Source organism: Salvelinus alpinus, chromosome 23 (genome assembly GCF_045679555.1).
Source record: "Salvelinus alpinus chromosome 23, SLU_Salpinus.1, whole genome shotgun sequence".
Lineage (NCBI taxonomy): Eukaryota > Metazoa > Chordata > Actinopteri > Salmoniformes > Salmonidae > Salvelinus > Salvelinus alpinus.
This window is the reverse complement of record NC_092108.1, coordinates 31751598-31768537: the sequence shown is the minus strand read 5'-3', so window position 1 is coordinate 31768537 and position 16940 is coordinate 31751598. Positions and strand designations below refer to the sequence as shown.

The 16940-nt window shown below is 39.2% G+C and overlaps 1 protein-coding gene across 1 annotated transcript in view; it reads right to left on the bottom strand.

Annotated features, from left to right (window-relative positions):
* Positions 1–16940, bottom strand: part of LOC139550811 (BMP/retinoic acid-inducible neural-specific protein 3-like) — a 94335-nt gene that overhangs the window by 54365 nt on the left and 23030 nt on the right. Inside the window, exon 2 of the mRNA XM_071361982.1 lies at positions 11533–11860. Within this exon, the coding sequence (XP_071218083.1) occupies positions 11533–11810 (278 nt within the window). The 5' untranslated portion in view covers positions 11811–11860. The remainder of the gene's footprint in view (positions 1–11532; positions 11861–16940) is intronic.

The following is a 16940-nucleotide window of genomic DNA, read 5'->3' as shown; positions in this document are numbered from 1 at the left end:
AGCTATCATCAAGGCAAAGTGTGGCTACTTTGAAGAATCTCAAATATAAAATATATTATGATTCCATGTGTTTTTCTTCATAGTTTTGATGTCTTCACTATTATTCTACAATGTATACAATTGTAAAAATAAGAAAATCCCTTGAATGAGTAGGAGTGTCCAAACTTTTGACTTGTAGTGTATACATCATTTGTAAAATATATTTTCCTTTATTATTTTTCCCTAACTCTACCACCCCTCCCCTAACTTAAGTAAACTAATAGACAACAATACTTAGGCTTCTACTTACAGCTTATACATACTATATATATTTTACGGACACAGTATATTTTACATTCTTTATCTTTTGTTTGTTTTTAGTCCCACCTTTCAGCTACATCCCTCCCATCTATCTCTGAAGACCATCCAGTTTTAATTTATATTTGCCTTATATATTTCAACTGTGCTGTGATGTTTCACAAAAGTTTTAAACCTTTCTATTCTCATAGGTTCTACAGATTAAAGAGAAACAATTTTGCTAAGTATATTATATTATTGATTATTATCGATTGACTATACCTTTTCAAATCATCCACCACTGCTTTTTGCAGAGTTAGCTCCAGGTAAATGTTGCAATTAATCAGCCATTCCTGAACCTGCAACCAAAAACAAGCTACATATGGACAGTACCAAAACAAATGATCTAATTTAACATAGAATGCAATGCAATGTGCTTTACAGGAAAAAAACTAATAAAAAACTATGAAAATAAAAGCTGAAATATTTACTACACAACAAAAATAAGATACAAAACAAAAGAATGACACAAACTGAATAACTAAGAAGCACCCTAAAGAAAAGAAAAGCTAGAAAGATGTGTTTTAAAAGGTCCACAGTTTCAGCCCCCCTCAGGTTCTCTGTCAGGCTATTCCAGAGGCTGGGGGCATAATATTTAAAGGCTGCCTCTCCATAGTTAAAAGGCCAGTGACAGAGGACCTGAGGGACCTACTGGGTACATATTTTAAAAGCATGTCTGATATGTATTGGGGTGCACAATGGTGGATTGATTTCTAAACCAATAGAAGTATATTTAAATGAATTCTAAAACTCACAGGCAGCCAGTGCAGAGACCTTTAAACCAGTGTATTGTGTGCTCTCCGTCTGGTCTTGGTCAGTACCTGTGCTGCAGCATACTGTATGTTTTACAGTTGAGCAATGGTTTTCTTGGGTGGACCAGACATGAGAGCATTACAGTAGTCAAGCCTGCTTGTAATAAAAGCATGGATGAGTCTCTGTATCAGCCTGAGAGAGAAACGGCCGCACCTTGGCAATGTTCCTCAGGTGGTAAAAAGCTATTTTGGTCACATTCCTAATGTGTAACACCTAGGTTTTATTTTATTTTTTATGATTCTGTCTCTTGGCAGCAAAATCTGCAGAGCTGGGATGGTTTTATCCCTCATATATTGGTTGCAAGAATTTTGAATCTGGTGTCATTTTGTGTATCAGTTCATAAACCATGTGCCATGGAATCGGTACATCCAAAATCTCTTCCCAACTACTTTGCAATCTGTATGGCAATTTTTTGGTCCTGAAATGAAACTGATATACTTGTTTATTTATCACAATTGTTTTGTATCCAATTGTTGTTTTTAATGCAGTGCCGACAGACAAGTTTCTTACTTTCTCCCCCTTCCACTTGCCTCTTCCATTTGTGCAGTAATGCTGCAATTATTTGGTTGTAATTTTGGATAGAGAAGACATTTCAATATATTTGATATAACTCCACCAGTCCTATTCATGATATAATTTACAAAGATTATACAGTTTTTTAAACATTCTTTCCAAAAGTAATGTTTTTTTAATCAATAGTATATTTGAGTTGAACCATAATACTTGTTGTAATATTTGTTCTGTCTTTTCTGGTTGATTAAACTGAAATTGCAAGCAACTTTCTATGGTTTGTTTTAAAAATAGCGATATTTTGGAGATTATTTCATTTTCAAATAACCGACAAGGAGAGGTTGTATTCTGAATAAAGGGGAAAGGGCCATTCTTGAACACGGAGTGAGCCATTTTTACTAATCTGTTAGAGAACCAGTTCAGATTTAAGTATAGCTTTTGTATGACCGAAGCCGTTAGTGAAATGTCTAATGTGTTAATATTTAATCATTTCTGCCCTCCTAATTCATATTCAATATATAATAAGGCCATAAAAAAAATCTGGCTTGCCGTTCCAAATAAAATTTTATATTTACTAATCATACAATTTAAAAAAACAAGTTGTTAGGTGTAGGCAGGGCCATAAGCAAATAGGTCAACTGGAATATGACTAAAGAGTTAAGATTTTTCTACAAATAGACAGGTATTTCCTGACCATGGTAGCAAGATCTTATCTATTTTTTGCTAACTTTCTATTAAAATGTACTGTAGTGAGATAATTTCTTTATTTTGGGATATGAATACCGAGTATGTTCACTTCACCATCAGACCATTTTATTGGTAAACTACACAGTATTGTAAAAGTTGTATTTTTTTGTGATCCAATAATTAACATAGTACTACATTTATCATGATTTGGTTGTAATCCAGAGAGGTTAGAAAAATGATCTAGATCCTCTATGAGGCTGTGGAGGGATACAAATTGTGGATTTAAAAGAAAACATGAATCATCAGCATACAATGACACCTTTGTTTTTAAGCCCTGGATTTCTAGACCCTTGATATTATTGTTGGATCTGATTTTAATAGCTAACACTTCGATGGCTACAATAAATAGATATGCCGATAGTGGACAACCTTGTTTTTCTCCTCTTGACAGTTTAATACTTTCTGAGAAGTAGCCATTATTAATTATTTTACACCTAGGGTTACTATACATAACTTTAACCCATTGTATAAGACATTCTCCCAAATTGAAATATTTCAGGCATATATAGATTCAATTCCAGACATACTTTATTTAAAAGCCTTTCAAAGTCAGCTATGCATGCCAGGCCTGGTTTCCCAGATTTTTCATAGTGGTCTATTGTTTCCAGAACTTGTCTTTTATATTATCTCCAATGTATCGTCCATGTAAAAAACCTGTATGATTAGGATTAATAATATCCGACAATACATTTTTAATTCTATCCACTATGCATTTTGCTAGAATTTTTGCATCACAACACTGAACTGTAAGGGGCCTCCGATTTTTTTAATTGACTGGATCTTTATATTTACCACCTAGGTCCTGTTTCAGTAATAGGGAAATCCGACCTTCTTGTTTTTATAGGAATGGTTATAACATGCTAATAACGGTCCTCTTAGTACATCAAAAAAGGTTGATATACCCTGCAGTTTTCACTGACTTAAAGGCTTTAAATGCATCAAGAAGTCCCTCTGTAATTTGGCCTTCACATGAGTCTTTATGTACAGCTGTTCACTTTACGTTATTAAAATAAACAAATCCTTACATTTTAACTTTGGTTAATGGAGATGGAGGAGACTGAAAAGAAAACATATGTTTAAAGTACTTTGCTTCCTCTTTCAAAATATTGTTTGGTGAACCATGGGTGACACTGTATTAACAAGTCTCCAGACGAGCTTCAATGCTATACAACACTCCTTCCGTGGCCTCCAACTGCTCTTAAATGCAAGCAAAACTAAATGCATGCACTTCAACCGATCGCTGCCCGCACCCGGCCGCTCGTCTAGCATCACTACTCTGGATGGTTCTGACTTAGAATATGTGAACAACTACAAATACCTAGGTGTCTGGTTAGACTGTAAACTCTCCTTCCAGACTCACATTAAGCATCTCCAATCCAAAATTAAATCTAGATTCGGCTTCCTATTTCGTAACAAAGTATCCTTCACTCATGCTGCCAAACATACCCTCGTAAAACTGACCTTCCAACCGATCCTCGACTTCGGCGATGTCATTTACAAAATAGCCTCCAACACTACTCAGCAAACTGGATGTAGTCTATCACAGTGCCATCCGTTTTGTCATCAAAGCCCCATATACTACCCACCACTGTGACCTGTAGGCTCTTGTTGGCTGGCCCTCGCTTCATATTCGTCGCCAAACCCACTGGCTCCAGGTCATCTATAAGTCTTTGCTAGGTAAAGCCCTGCCTTATCTCAGTTCACTGGTCAACATAGCAGCACCCACCCGTAGAACGCGCTCCAGCAGGTATATTTCACTGGTCACCCCCAAAGCCAATTCCTCCTTTGGCCGCCTTTCCTTCCAGTTCTCTGCTGCCAATGACTGGAACGAATTGCAAAAATCACTGAAGCTGGAGACTTATATCTCCCTCACTAACTTTAAGCATCAGCTGTCAGAGCAGCTTACCGATCAATGCACCTGTACATAGCCCATCTGTAAATAGCCCATCTGTAAATAGCCTATCTGTAAATAGCCCATCCAACTACCTCATCCCCATGTTGTTATTTATTTTTTTGCTCCTTTGCACCCCAGTATCTCTACTTGCACATTCATCTTCTGCACATCTATCACTCCAGTGTTTAATTGCTAAATTGTAATTATTTCGCCACTATGGCCTATTTATTGCCTTACCTCCCTAATCTTACTACATTTGCACACACTGTATATAGATTTTTCTATTGTGTTATTGACTGTATGTTTGTTTAACCCATGTCTGTGTTGTTTGTGTCGCACTGCTTTGCTCTATCTTGGCCAGGTTGTAAATGACAATTTGTTCCCAACTGGCCTCCCTAGTTAAATAAAGGTGAAATACATTTAAAGGAATCCATCTACCTTGCGGATCTGTTTGGACAATTTGCACATTTGGATCAAAATTCTTGCTAATTAATATCATCACCCCTTTTGAGTTTCTTTGCCCATGGGAGAACTATATTTTGCAACCCCAGTCCTTTTCCCGCACAACTTCATCTAAAATTGTTGAATCATTTTCCTGTAAACAATAGATATTATATTCCTTCTCTTTTAGCCAGGTAAATACTGATAATATTTTCTTATTATCTGCTAAGCCATTACAATTATAACTGGTTATACTTATTTCACAATTTACCATAATGAGATATAAGTTAAAATTCTATTTATCATAATATGTGTTTGTAAACTTACCATTAAAAGATACCATGATGATTGAGTGTCCATATAGCTGTACCATGATATTTGCACTGCAAATAAAGTAAACCTCCAACTGTTCTCCACTATTCCACCTGCTAAAACCTCCCCCACCCTAAGTTGGATTGTCGTCCCAGTGACTGGCAGACCACCCCTGTTCACCTGGATCCTAGGGCCTTTGAGAGATTGGGACCCATCCTTTAAAAAGAGCACACAGTGCCACCTACAGAACAGCAGCAGATTAATAGCCAAAAGCATTTCCAATGCCCTCACCTCGATTGTATTGTATACAGTTTTTTAAATATCCAAGATTTTATAATATATATATATTAATTTATTTATACAATTAACTAATAATATGCATAATAATGTAAGCTCTTCATATTTGATTGTTACCTATTGTTACCTATAACCAGGACTGGCGTTACAAACATTTCATTTCTTGGCAAGCAATTAATATTTTAGGAAACAATTATTGTGATTCATCCTATACTGTTCCTAACATCATTACCCCATAGCAACAGATGTGGGATACATACACACACTCTCCCCACCATTCCCCCACAAACAACCACAAGCTCAGAGGTTCCACAGTTGTTCCATCGGGGAGCCCAACTCAAGCGAAGACTTGATGTGCGAATGCATATACAGTTGTAGCTGTTTGAGAAGGCATGCAAAATTGAGCAAGAATGGGGAGATTTGATTAACCAATTACACAAAATGTCTGAGTTAGTTTGAGAAGCCAAAATTAAAATAAGATACATTTTCGAAATCAAACTTCTGACATTTACATGAATCAATCCAAGACCACAGCTGCAGGATTTCAGATCAGATGGCGTCTCTAACACAAACATGCCATGATCAGTAGGTCAACCTCTATATGAACCCTTGATATGATCAAGGTGTCGAATGGCTCTCTTTCTGTGTTAGATTTCTGTGTGCTACTTTGAGAGGCAAAAGGGGAATGGCTGATCTGCCCCATTTCCTCTGAATGCTGAAAACTAGGTTTCCATCTTATTCATATTTGGCCCTCATCCACTGAGGAGGCAGTCTTTCAAGTCAATGTGTATTTGTGAAGTATTGTAGAAATGTATATCATTTTTTATAATGATTCTCGCAATTTTTCTGGGCCAGACAGGGCTGGTCTGCTGTACAAAAGTACTATTGTGTTGCAATAGAAATATTTGTAATGCAGAGATAGACTTTTTCAAAGTACATTTCTAAAATAGCACATGTATAAACAATAGGAGTATACTTTATTGCACAAATCTCTTCTGAGATTTTAGAGCTAAAAGGGCAAAAAGAAATTAGTGTCTCTTCCCTTTCTCCTGTTGTGCTGATATAACGCATTCTCTTAGAATGTTTATGCTTAGCAGAATATGTATGCTTGCAACACTTTCCCTCAAATTTTAACCAGTTCAACATTTCCTCTCAGATAATTTAAATTGTCCAGCTGAATGAGGAATAATTATGTTAAAGGACAAAGTAGAACTAAAAAAATGTCAGTTACTGGAACATTTATACTAAATGGGATAATGTATTGTGCAAGTGCACCAACGGCTCAGAGCAGCTCTTTTCCCAACAAGTTGAATAGCACATTCTGATTCTCCATTAGAATTAAATTAATCTTGTTAATTGTACATGGGGAGTCACAGCCTTCAACAGAGTAATTTGATTTCTCAACTGCGTTAACCATTGAGAAATAGAATAAAATAGAATAAAAAGCTAGAAAATCAAAACAACAAATAATTATTTGCCTCTGACAAAGTAATCATATATCATGGACACACTTCAGATTTAGAATCCGTTTTAGCCACACTTGATATACAGAGGGAGAGCTAATTCTGTCAATAATTAACTTTCTGGAAAATTAAATGAGAATGGCTGATAAATGTCCCTCCCGTCTCATAGCATTATGTCTGACCTGATGTGAGACATGCAGCTTGTCTCTTTAATTTCTAGTTAATGTTTTTATATTGACCCTGAAACTAACAGTCCCTTTATTGAACCTGAATTAAACAACTGATGTGAGCTTTTCAGAAAGTGTCTTTCTTTAAATAAGCTGAGGTAGTCTTCATACTGAAGGCCTTTATTGTATTTTGAAGGCTTTACCCATGATTTTTAAAAGAAAGATTACAACAACAGTCACTATGCCAATACAAAATGACAATCACACGTTCAATACCAAAAAGAAACACTGGTCAACAAAACCCATACACTTGAAGACAAAACATCAGTTCAATGCAGAATGTGAAATGTTATTGTGGTTAGTTGTACGCGGAGTGAGCGAGGTGGTCAATTACATCAAGTAATCTACACAAAGCCGGAGCGCCTCAGAACCCTACACCAATATCTCACAATTCACATTTCAGAGCCTGGAAAATCCAAGGTTGCCAGACAAGGTTCACTTATTAATCATCTTCCATTATTTTGAAAATTCTCAACCTCATTATGAAGTCTCCAGATTTCTGCATCAGCATTGTACCTCCTAATGTAATAATTTGTGAGTGACCATGTTTCATTACTTGATTTATTGTCTTGGCAGTTCTTGTTGCCTCCAGGATGAGCTGTTACCATGTTACGAGAGCCGTTGGGCCCTGGATGCGCTCAGTGGAGTCCCTATAGGCTGCCAGTGCTGCCACCTCACATGGCTCAAAAGCACAATGAGCCAGCAGTAATGTATCTTAAGGGAACGCATCTATCATCCCATAACACCTCCTGGGAGAGCCAGCTTTATATAAGTGTCTTCCTGTCTGGATAATGTAAACATCCTTCCCCTTCTTTCCTATTTCCTCTCACCAAATGAAGGCCTATGAAAGAAGAGATTCCCCAATCTGCAAGACGTGCTGCTTCGCTATCTTGTTTTAAAGTTGTACGTTTTTTACAAATCACATTAAATTGCGTTTTATCTATTCATGTAACGATTATTTCAATAGGATATCTATTAAGTTGCAAACCTCGTCTGTGAGAGAACTGGCAAGACCATAGCCAGCAGCAGCAGCAGCTCTTTCTTTGACAATCACCATTGCTAGATTCTGCAGGGAATTTAAGCATCCTTGGCCCTGTGACCCTCACATTCAATTTATTCATAGGCATGGGGGCTCTTCAAAACTAAAATCACATATCTTTACATATTTCACAGGCATAGTAAATACATGCTGTGTAGTTATCATGTCAATGGCACTTACAGAATCGGATTCTCCCTGCACAACACTTGAACTCAGGAAACATAAAAAAATTACAGAACATATCAGGCTTGCTATTCAAATAGGACAAAGCCCCTTCACTCCAGAAAGTAACAGCAAGGATGACTGAGTTTGCTTTAGCAGGAATTTTTCAGTGCACCACCCGTAGGGCAGCTGTGACCAGGCAGAGAGGGGGAACATCAGCCTTCCTCTATATAACCCAGTTGGTATTCCCTATTCGTAATGTGCAGACTTGCACACCTACTTTCTCCCTGGGTGTCCTTTAAAAAGATCAGTGAACATATCAAAAGGCCTTGGCAGCACGATTGGGGGAAACCTCATTTATGTCCATTGACGGCTGAGGTGTTGGTCGGACAATATTGCACACACGCACATGCACACACACGCAATTTGCCTGCTAGGCAACCTTTTAAACAGTGCTGGCTGTGCTCTTTGCCTGATTCCATCACAGATCTGCAGGCCCTTTTCTGCCCAGCTGCTCTTCCCATGCTGACATTGGAGTTGGCCAATGTCAGCTACATGTGGGGCAGAGGAGGCAGAGAAAGAGGCCAAACTTGACCGACAGAGTAGATACACTCATAATGCAGCAGTGAGGCTTGCTAAAAGCCTAAGCATGGTTAATGGCCCCTATACACAGACTGAGTGATATTTATTACACAGCCTGAGATAGAGTAGAACAACTAGCAGGGATTAATTCAAACACGAATTGCAGGGGGAAAATAAAGGTATAACAGATACATTTAGAAAACTTAAGAAATATTGCAATTGCATAAATGGATGACTCATGTCTCCCCTGAAAAGATAACTATCTGTAAGAATCTGCGTTCAAGTTCCTTATCTTAGTAATTTTTGACACTGTCCCAGGGCATGTTGTGATGCGTCCCACTTCTGTCAGAAAGCTACACCTATCCTGTCTAGCCATACTCTGTGCATCTGCAATGAAACCTATCATTTCAAGTTGGACGAGAAGAAAACTCAAGCAGATTTCTGAATTCATTGTTTTCCAAGAGATGAAAGTCAGTTCTGTCGGTAAAGAAATCCACCTTGTATGGCGATACATCTTTCAACATGCCCACAGTCAAGTAGCATTAGCAGCACAGCAGGAAAAAATGCCCCCACTAATCTGGAGCTATAATTTGACTGAGGTGAATGTTCAGTAGCACCATGGAGAGAGCATGGAGCAATAAAATAAAATAGGCCTGGATGTGTGATGGAGGAAAGTGAGGGACAGGAAAGGGTCAGAGTACAAATATATTCCAAGCTGAGGAAATTACCATTTTAAATGCAGGCATATCAGATCCATCACATCACATTGGATATTACATTTACAATAATTATAATGCTTTTGAAAAGATAGAGATGTTGAAAAATACATGGATGGGTTGTGGAATTGCTTTTTGTCTCTTGCTTGGTGTGGTATGGTTCATCAGAGTACAGTGCAGCATGGACAATCACAGTACAGTACAGTACAGTACAGTATCATTCAAAGAAAGCTGTGGCACAGGGCACATATTCCTTTAAACTTTGAAAAAATATAGTTCGTAAAATGTATCTCTTTTCAAAAATAACACACACATATACAGTGGCTTGCGAAAGTATTCACCCCCTTGGCATTTTTCATATTTTGTTGCCTTACAACCTGGAATTAAAATAGATTTTTTGGGGGTTTGTATCTTCTGATTTACACAACCTGACTACCACTTTGAAGATGCAAAATATTTGTTATTGTGAACCAAACAAGAAATAAGACAAAAAAAACTGAAAAATTGAACTATTCAACCCCCCAAAGTCAATACTTTGTAGAGCCACCTTTTGCAGCAATTACAGCTGCAAGTCTCTTGGGGTATGTCTCTATAAACTTGGCACATTTAGCCACTGGGATTTTTGCCCATTATTCAAGGCAAAACTGCTCCAGCTCCTTCAAGTTGGATGGGTTCTGCTGGTGTACAGAATTATTTAAGTCATACCACAGATTTTCAATTGGATTGAGGACTGGGCTATGACTAGGCCATTCCAAGACATTTAAATGTTTCCCCTTAAACCACTCAAGTGTTGCTTTAGCAGTATGCTTAGGGTCATTGTCCTGCTGGAAGGTGAACCTCCGTCCCAGTCTCAAATCTCTGGAAGACTGAAACAGGTTTCCCTCAAGAATTTCCCTGTATTTAGCGCCATCCATCATTCCTTCAATTCTGACAAGTTTCCCAGTCCTTGCCAATAAAAAACATCCCCACAGCATGATGCTGTCACCACCATGATGGTGTTCTCGGGGTGATGGGAGGTGTTGGGTTTGCGCCAGACATAGCATTTTCCTTGATGGCCAAAAAACTCAGTTTTTGTCTAATCTGACCAGAGTACCTTCTTCCATATGTTTGGGGAGTCTCCCACGTGCCTTTTGGCGAACACCAAACATGTTTGCTTATTTTTTTCTTTAAGTAATGGCTTTTTTTCTGGCCACTCTTCCATAAAGCCCAGCTCTGTGGAGTGTACAGCTTAAAGTGGTCCAATGGACAGATACTCCAATCTCCACTGTGGAGCTTTGCAGCTCCTTCAGGGTTATCTTTGGACTCTTTGTTACATTTCTGATTAATGCCCTCCTTGCCTGGTCTGTGAGTTTTGGTGGGCAGCCCTCTCTTGGCAGGTTTGTTGTGGTGCCATATTCTTTACATTTTTTAATAATGGATTTAATGGTGCTCCGTGGGATGTTCAAAGGTTCGGATATTTTTTATAACCCAACCCTGATCTGTACTTCTCCACAACTTTGTCCCTGACCTGTTTGGTTGAGCTCCTTGGTCTTCTTAGTGCCGCTTGCTTGGTAGTGCCGCTTGCTTGGTGGTTCTCCTTGCTTAGTGGTATGGTAGACTCTGGGGCCTTTCAGAACAGGTGTATATATACTGAGATCATGTGACAGATCATACGACACTTAGATTGCACAAAGGTGGACTTTATTTAACTAATTATGTGACTTCTGAAGGTAATTGGTTGCACCAGATCTTATTTAGGGGCTTCATAGCAAAGGGGGTGAATACATATGCACACACCATTTTTCAGTTTTTTATTTTTTAGAATTCTTTGAAATCTTTTAATTTCACTTCACTAATTTGGACTATTTTGTGTATGTCCATTACATGAAATCCAAATAAAAATACATTTAAATTACAGGCTGTAATGAAACAAAACAGGAAAAAGACCAAGGGTGGTGAATACCTTTGCAAGGCACAGTACACACACACACACACCTCGCCTCTAGATTCTCACCTGTAGATCTTATAGCGTGTGGAGAAACCTTGCTGGAAGCGTTCTTTGAACTCTGTGTATTCAGGACAACGGTGGAAAGGTCCCTTCTCGGACAGCAGCCAATCCAGTTGGCCGCCACTCTGGCGTCCAGTGTTGGCAGCAGTGAGTGAGGGGTTCTTACTCTGCTGCCCCTCAGCCAGGGCCAGAACCCAGCCGAGGTGGCCCAGCACTGTCCACTGCCATAGGAGCATCAACAGCAACCATCTAACAGCTGCAGCACTCGGCCAACGCATCACCATCTTCCTGTTTGGCACCCGGGACCAGCATTCTTCTACTAATCCCTCCTGGCCTATAAAGGGAAAGAGAGACGACATGTTTTTGGGCTCAATTCAGAGGACAACTTGAAAGAAAATAAAAACTTGGACACTGTTCTTGACAGTTTCACTTGTGTTTATTTAGCTGATGCATCAGCCTCACAGCCTTCGTCAGAGCTTCTCTTCGGGATAAATTTAATCAAACACACATGCAGTAACTTTCTTTTTCAGAGCCAAAAACCTAATACTACAACTGGGTAGACTTCCCTCCCAGGTCGATGCATTCAATCTTGGCCTGTACTAACTACACTGTAAGAGCCTTTCTTCAGCTAGCTTTGGAGAGCTATACACCAAGTATTGGTCTAGACCTGTGAAGGAAGGGAAATAAAAAACCTGCTTTAGGCCTCAGTTCAATCAAATACACACTGTGGTATTTTATGTGGTAGCGCTCCTAGTGCCAGATGAAGAAATCATAGGCCTCAGGGATTTGTTCAAGCGGATCTGCAACACCCTTTTAAAACAATTTATGTTTCGTTAATTTTGGGAGATACTGTACCTGTATGTGCTTGTGATCAAACTTAATCCACAGTTATTTTTTATAAACTACTGATCCTCTGGGCCTTAATTATGCTCTCTGGTGTGTTTTGAACATTGAGAGCGGGCTCCTGTGGTTGGATCCAAAATTATAGTAATAAAAAAATTATGTTATTTTTATTTATCTATTTTTGCCTCATGGACCCAGCCCCTAACTCACACAATTGACCAGTGACATTAATTTATTATGCATTTTTTTTAATGAATCAGTTACCCAATCAAGGCAGGGCATCCCAGTTACCCACATGGGCCCCCTACCTCCTCTCCTCCCCCATCTGATGATTAGCAGATCGGCAACAGCAGGCTGTTTACACTTATTGAGAGTGGGCTCCTGAGTCTTTCTGTGGTTGGCAGCTATAGTAAAAATATATAATACATACATTGCATTGGGAAAATATTCAGACCCCTTGACTTTTTCCACATTTTGTTACTTTACAGCCTTATTCTAAAATTGATTAAAATGTTTTTCCCCCTCATCAATCAACACACAATAACCCATAATGACAAAGAAAAACTGTTTTTATTAGATTTTTCCAAATGTGTAAAAACGAAAAACTGAAATATCAATTTACATAAGTAGTCTGACCCTTAACTCAGTACTTTGTTGAAGCACCTTTGGCTACAAGCTTAGCACACCTGTATTTGGGGAGTTTCTCCCATTCTTCTCTGCAGATCCTCTTAAGCTCTGTCAGGTTGGATGAGGAGCATCGCTACACAGCTATTTTCAGGTCTCTCCAGAGATGTTCGATCGGGTTCAAGTCCGTGCTCTGGCTGGGCCACTCAAGGACATTCAGACACATGTCCCAAAGCCACTGCTGCAGTGTCTTGGCTATGTGCATAGGATCGTTGTCTTGTTGGAAGGTGAACAAAAAACCATGTCTATGGCATGATGCTGCCCCACCATGCTTCACCGTAGGGATACTGGCAAGTTTCCTCCAGATGTGACGCTTGGCATTCAGGCCAAAGAATTCAATCTTGGTTTCATCAGACCAGATAATCTAGTTTCTCATGGTCTGAGAGTCCTTTAGGTGCCTTTTGGCAAACTCCAACCGGGCTGTCATGTGTCTTTTACTGAGGAGTGGCTTCTGTCTGGCCACTCTACAATAAAGGCCTGATTGGTGGAGTGCTACAGAGATGGTTGTCCTTCTGGAAGGTTGTCCCATCTCCACAGAGGAACTCTGGACCTCTGTCAGAGTGACCATCGGGTTCTTGGTTACCTCCCTGACCAAGGCCCTTCTCCCCCGATTGCTCAGTTTAGCCAGGAGGCCAGCTCTGGGAAGAGTCTTGGTGGTTCCAAACTTCTTCCATTGAAGAATGATGGAGGCCACTGTGTTCTTTGGGACCAGAATTCTTTTGGTACCCTTCCCCAGATCTGTGCCTCGACACAATCCTGTCTCGGAGCTCTACGGACAATTACTTTAACCTCATGGCTTGGTTTTTGCTCTGACATGCACTGTCATCTGTGTGACCTCATATAGACAGATGTGTGCCTTTCCAAATCATGTCCAATCAATTGGATTTACCAGTTGGACTCCAATCAAGTTGTAGAAACATCTCCAGGTTGATCAATGGAAACAGGATGCACCTGAGCTCAATTTCGGGTCTCATAGCAAAGGGTCTGAAAACGTATGTAAATAAGGTATCTGTTTGCTTATTTTAATACATTTGCAAAAATTTCTAAAAACCTATTTTTGCTTTGTCATTATGGGGTATTGTGTGTAGATTGATGAGGGGGAAAAAATTATTTCATCCAATTTAGAATAAGGCTGTAACGTAACAAAATGTGGAAAAACTCAAGGGGTCTGAATACTTTCTGAATGCACTGTATATAATATATACTCTATATATAATTTATACAGTATATATTTCCTTCAGACATCATGCTTGAAGAGGGGGGTAAATTACGTTTTTTTATATTAATGAGTTACTGTAGTGTTGAATATGCACTGCACAATCAAACTTTTAGGGCCAAGAATAGAACAAGCTTGAACAAACTGTACAAGTGATATGGGACTAATAGTATTCCCAACACAATGCCGCAGATGTCTCAAGTTTTGAGGGATGCTGGCATACTGACTGCAGGAATGTCCACCAGAGCTGTTGCCAGACACTTTTATGTTAATTTCTCTACCATAAGCCGCCTCCAACATTGTTTTAGAGAATTTGGCAGTACGTCCAATAGCAGGCCATGTGTATGGCATCATGGGATGAGCGGTTTGCTAATGTCAACGTTGTGAACAGAGTGCCCCATGGTTGCGGTGGGGTTATGGTATGGGCAGGCATAAGCTACGGACAACGAACACAATTGCATTTTATCGATGTAAATTTGAATGCACAGAAATACCATGATGAGATCCTGAGTCCCATTGTGAGGCCATGCAGTATATCCATATATTAGGGCCTAATGAGTTCATTTAAATTTCCTGATTTCCTCATTTGAACTGTAATTCAGTAAAATCTTTGACATTGTTGCATGTTGCGTTTATATTTTAGTTCAATATAACATATGCATTATGTTCCTTTTGTCCTTTGTTTCCCTCCCCTTTCTGCTCAACTGTCCCACTTGTTTGTAGGTGACCAAATACTTATTTTCCACCATAATTTGCAAATAAATTCATTAAAAATCCTACAATGTGATTTTCTGGAATTCTTTTTCTAATTTTGTCTGTCATAGTTGAAGTGTACCTATGATGAAAATTACAGGCCTCTCTCATCTTTTTAAGTGGGAGAACTTGCACAATTGGTGGCTGACTAAATACTTTTTTGCCCCACTGTATACTTGAAGCACCTGCATTCCAACTGATTAGAATTCCATCCATTATTTCAAAAACTAAGAGGATACAACATATATCTTAGGTCGAGAATGAATCACTATGAAATAATAATGAGTACTTTATTTTACCTTTGTGCATCACGAGTTAATAATTAAAACCTAATTTTACCTATCATCTGCCTGCCCAGTCATCAAGACAAGGCCCGTCTTAAACAGTATCCCTCACATTTACATTTTAGTCATTTAGTAGACGCTCTTATCCAAAGCGATTTACAGTTAGTGTATGAGGGGTGCTGTAGGGTAAGATACTCTTTGAAGAGGTTGGGTTATTGCACACTGCACAGTGCACACTCCACTGGGGAGGAAGACCCTCTGCATCCCAAATGGCACCCTATTCCCTAAATAGTGCACTACTTTTGATCAGAGCCCTGTGTCTCTCTTCAAAAGTAGTGCATTTTATAGGGAATAGGATGCCACTTGGGGTGGATCCACCGTAAAGATGAGAAGCTGAGGGAAACAGCTGTGGTATCTGCTGCTGCTTCCACTTCTCCTTTCATTCTGTATCATCCTTCCATTCCTCCCTTTCTTGCCTGTTTCCCTGTATTGCCCATACCCTTTACAGCCAAAACTCCATCAGAACTTTCTATTTCGACAGTTGAACTTTGCAGTTGTAAGCAGGATATTAGATCTGAATGACATTTCCAAGTGTAAATTCAACTTTAGCATAAATAAAATATGACTTGCTGTGTCATTTTTCTCACACGATACGGTTACAAACGAAATCATCTCCTGTATGATGGTAGTCATCTCATGAAGCTACAGTAGAGGGGAAAACGAGCCACAATCAATTCATACAAATTCTAGTGCTGACTTTCCAACCTTGCTTGAAATGTGCCTTTCAAATGAGTCTAAGTTCTGAAAGCAACACCTCTTACTGAGATGTCCATACCAGGCTTGCTTATTGCTCCACTGTTGAAGTTCTTCCTAATTATAAAAAGAATACAACATCCTAAAAAAAAGCCAGTGAGATAATGGAGGAAATACTGAATTTAGCCTTGACATTTAATGTTCATCTTGCATAAATCAAGTACTTTCCTATTTACCCTTTCTACCCAAGAGGAAAACCAAGGAGAAGACACGAATGTCTTGAATTCAGTATGAAGGTACGAGGGCACACAGGTGGAATAGAAAACCATTTTACCGTCTCGCACTTAGAAATAAAATTTCAGACAAGTATGGTCTGGGGAACTGGGTTACTTTTGTGCCATTCACATTTGTAGCATTCACCACGTTTTGCAGGTGGGTAATGTTCACAGTTGCTAACACCCCTGAATAGAACACGCGCACCCACTCACGCACGCATGCACACACACTCAAAAACACACATGGGCCCACATAAGCACACAGGCATACACTGCTCTTCAAATCGGCAAGGACCATACATTAAGAGAAAGGCTACAGATAGTGTGCTTTTTCATTGCTTTATAATAAATAGCATAAGGCACAATATCAGGCTGACCATCCACAAAGTATAAGTATGCTATACCTGTAAGTTAAACCCAGTAATGTGTGCATGGCAATGAGTGCAGCTGTGAGTCCTTATTGAATCTGACTTAATAAGGGTTTGTGAGTGTGGGCCAACACCTGCCTCCTGGCCGGGCCCAGCAAGGCAGGTGTAGTCCCATTACCAGAAGGCCAGATGTTCTCTTGAACTAAGCTACTCATACTCAGTGTTTTAACTACTCAGC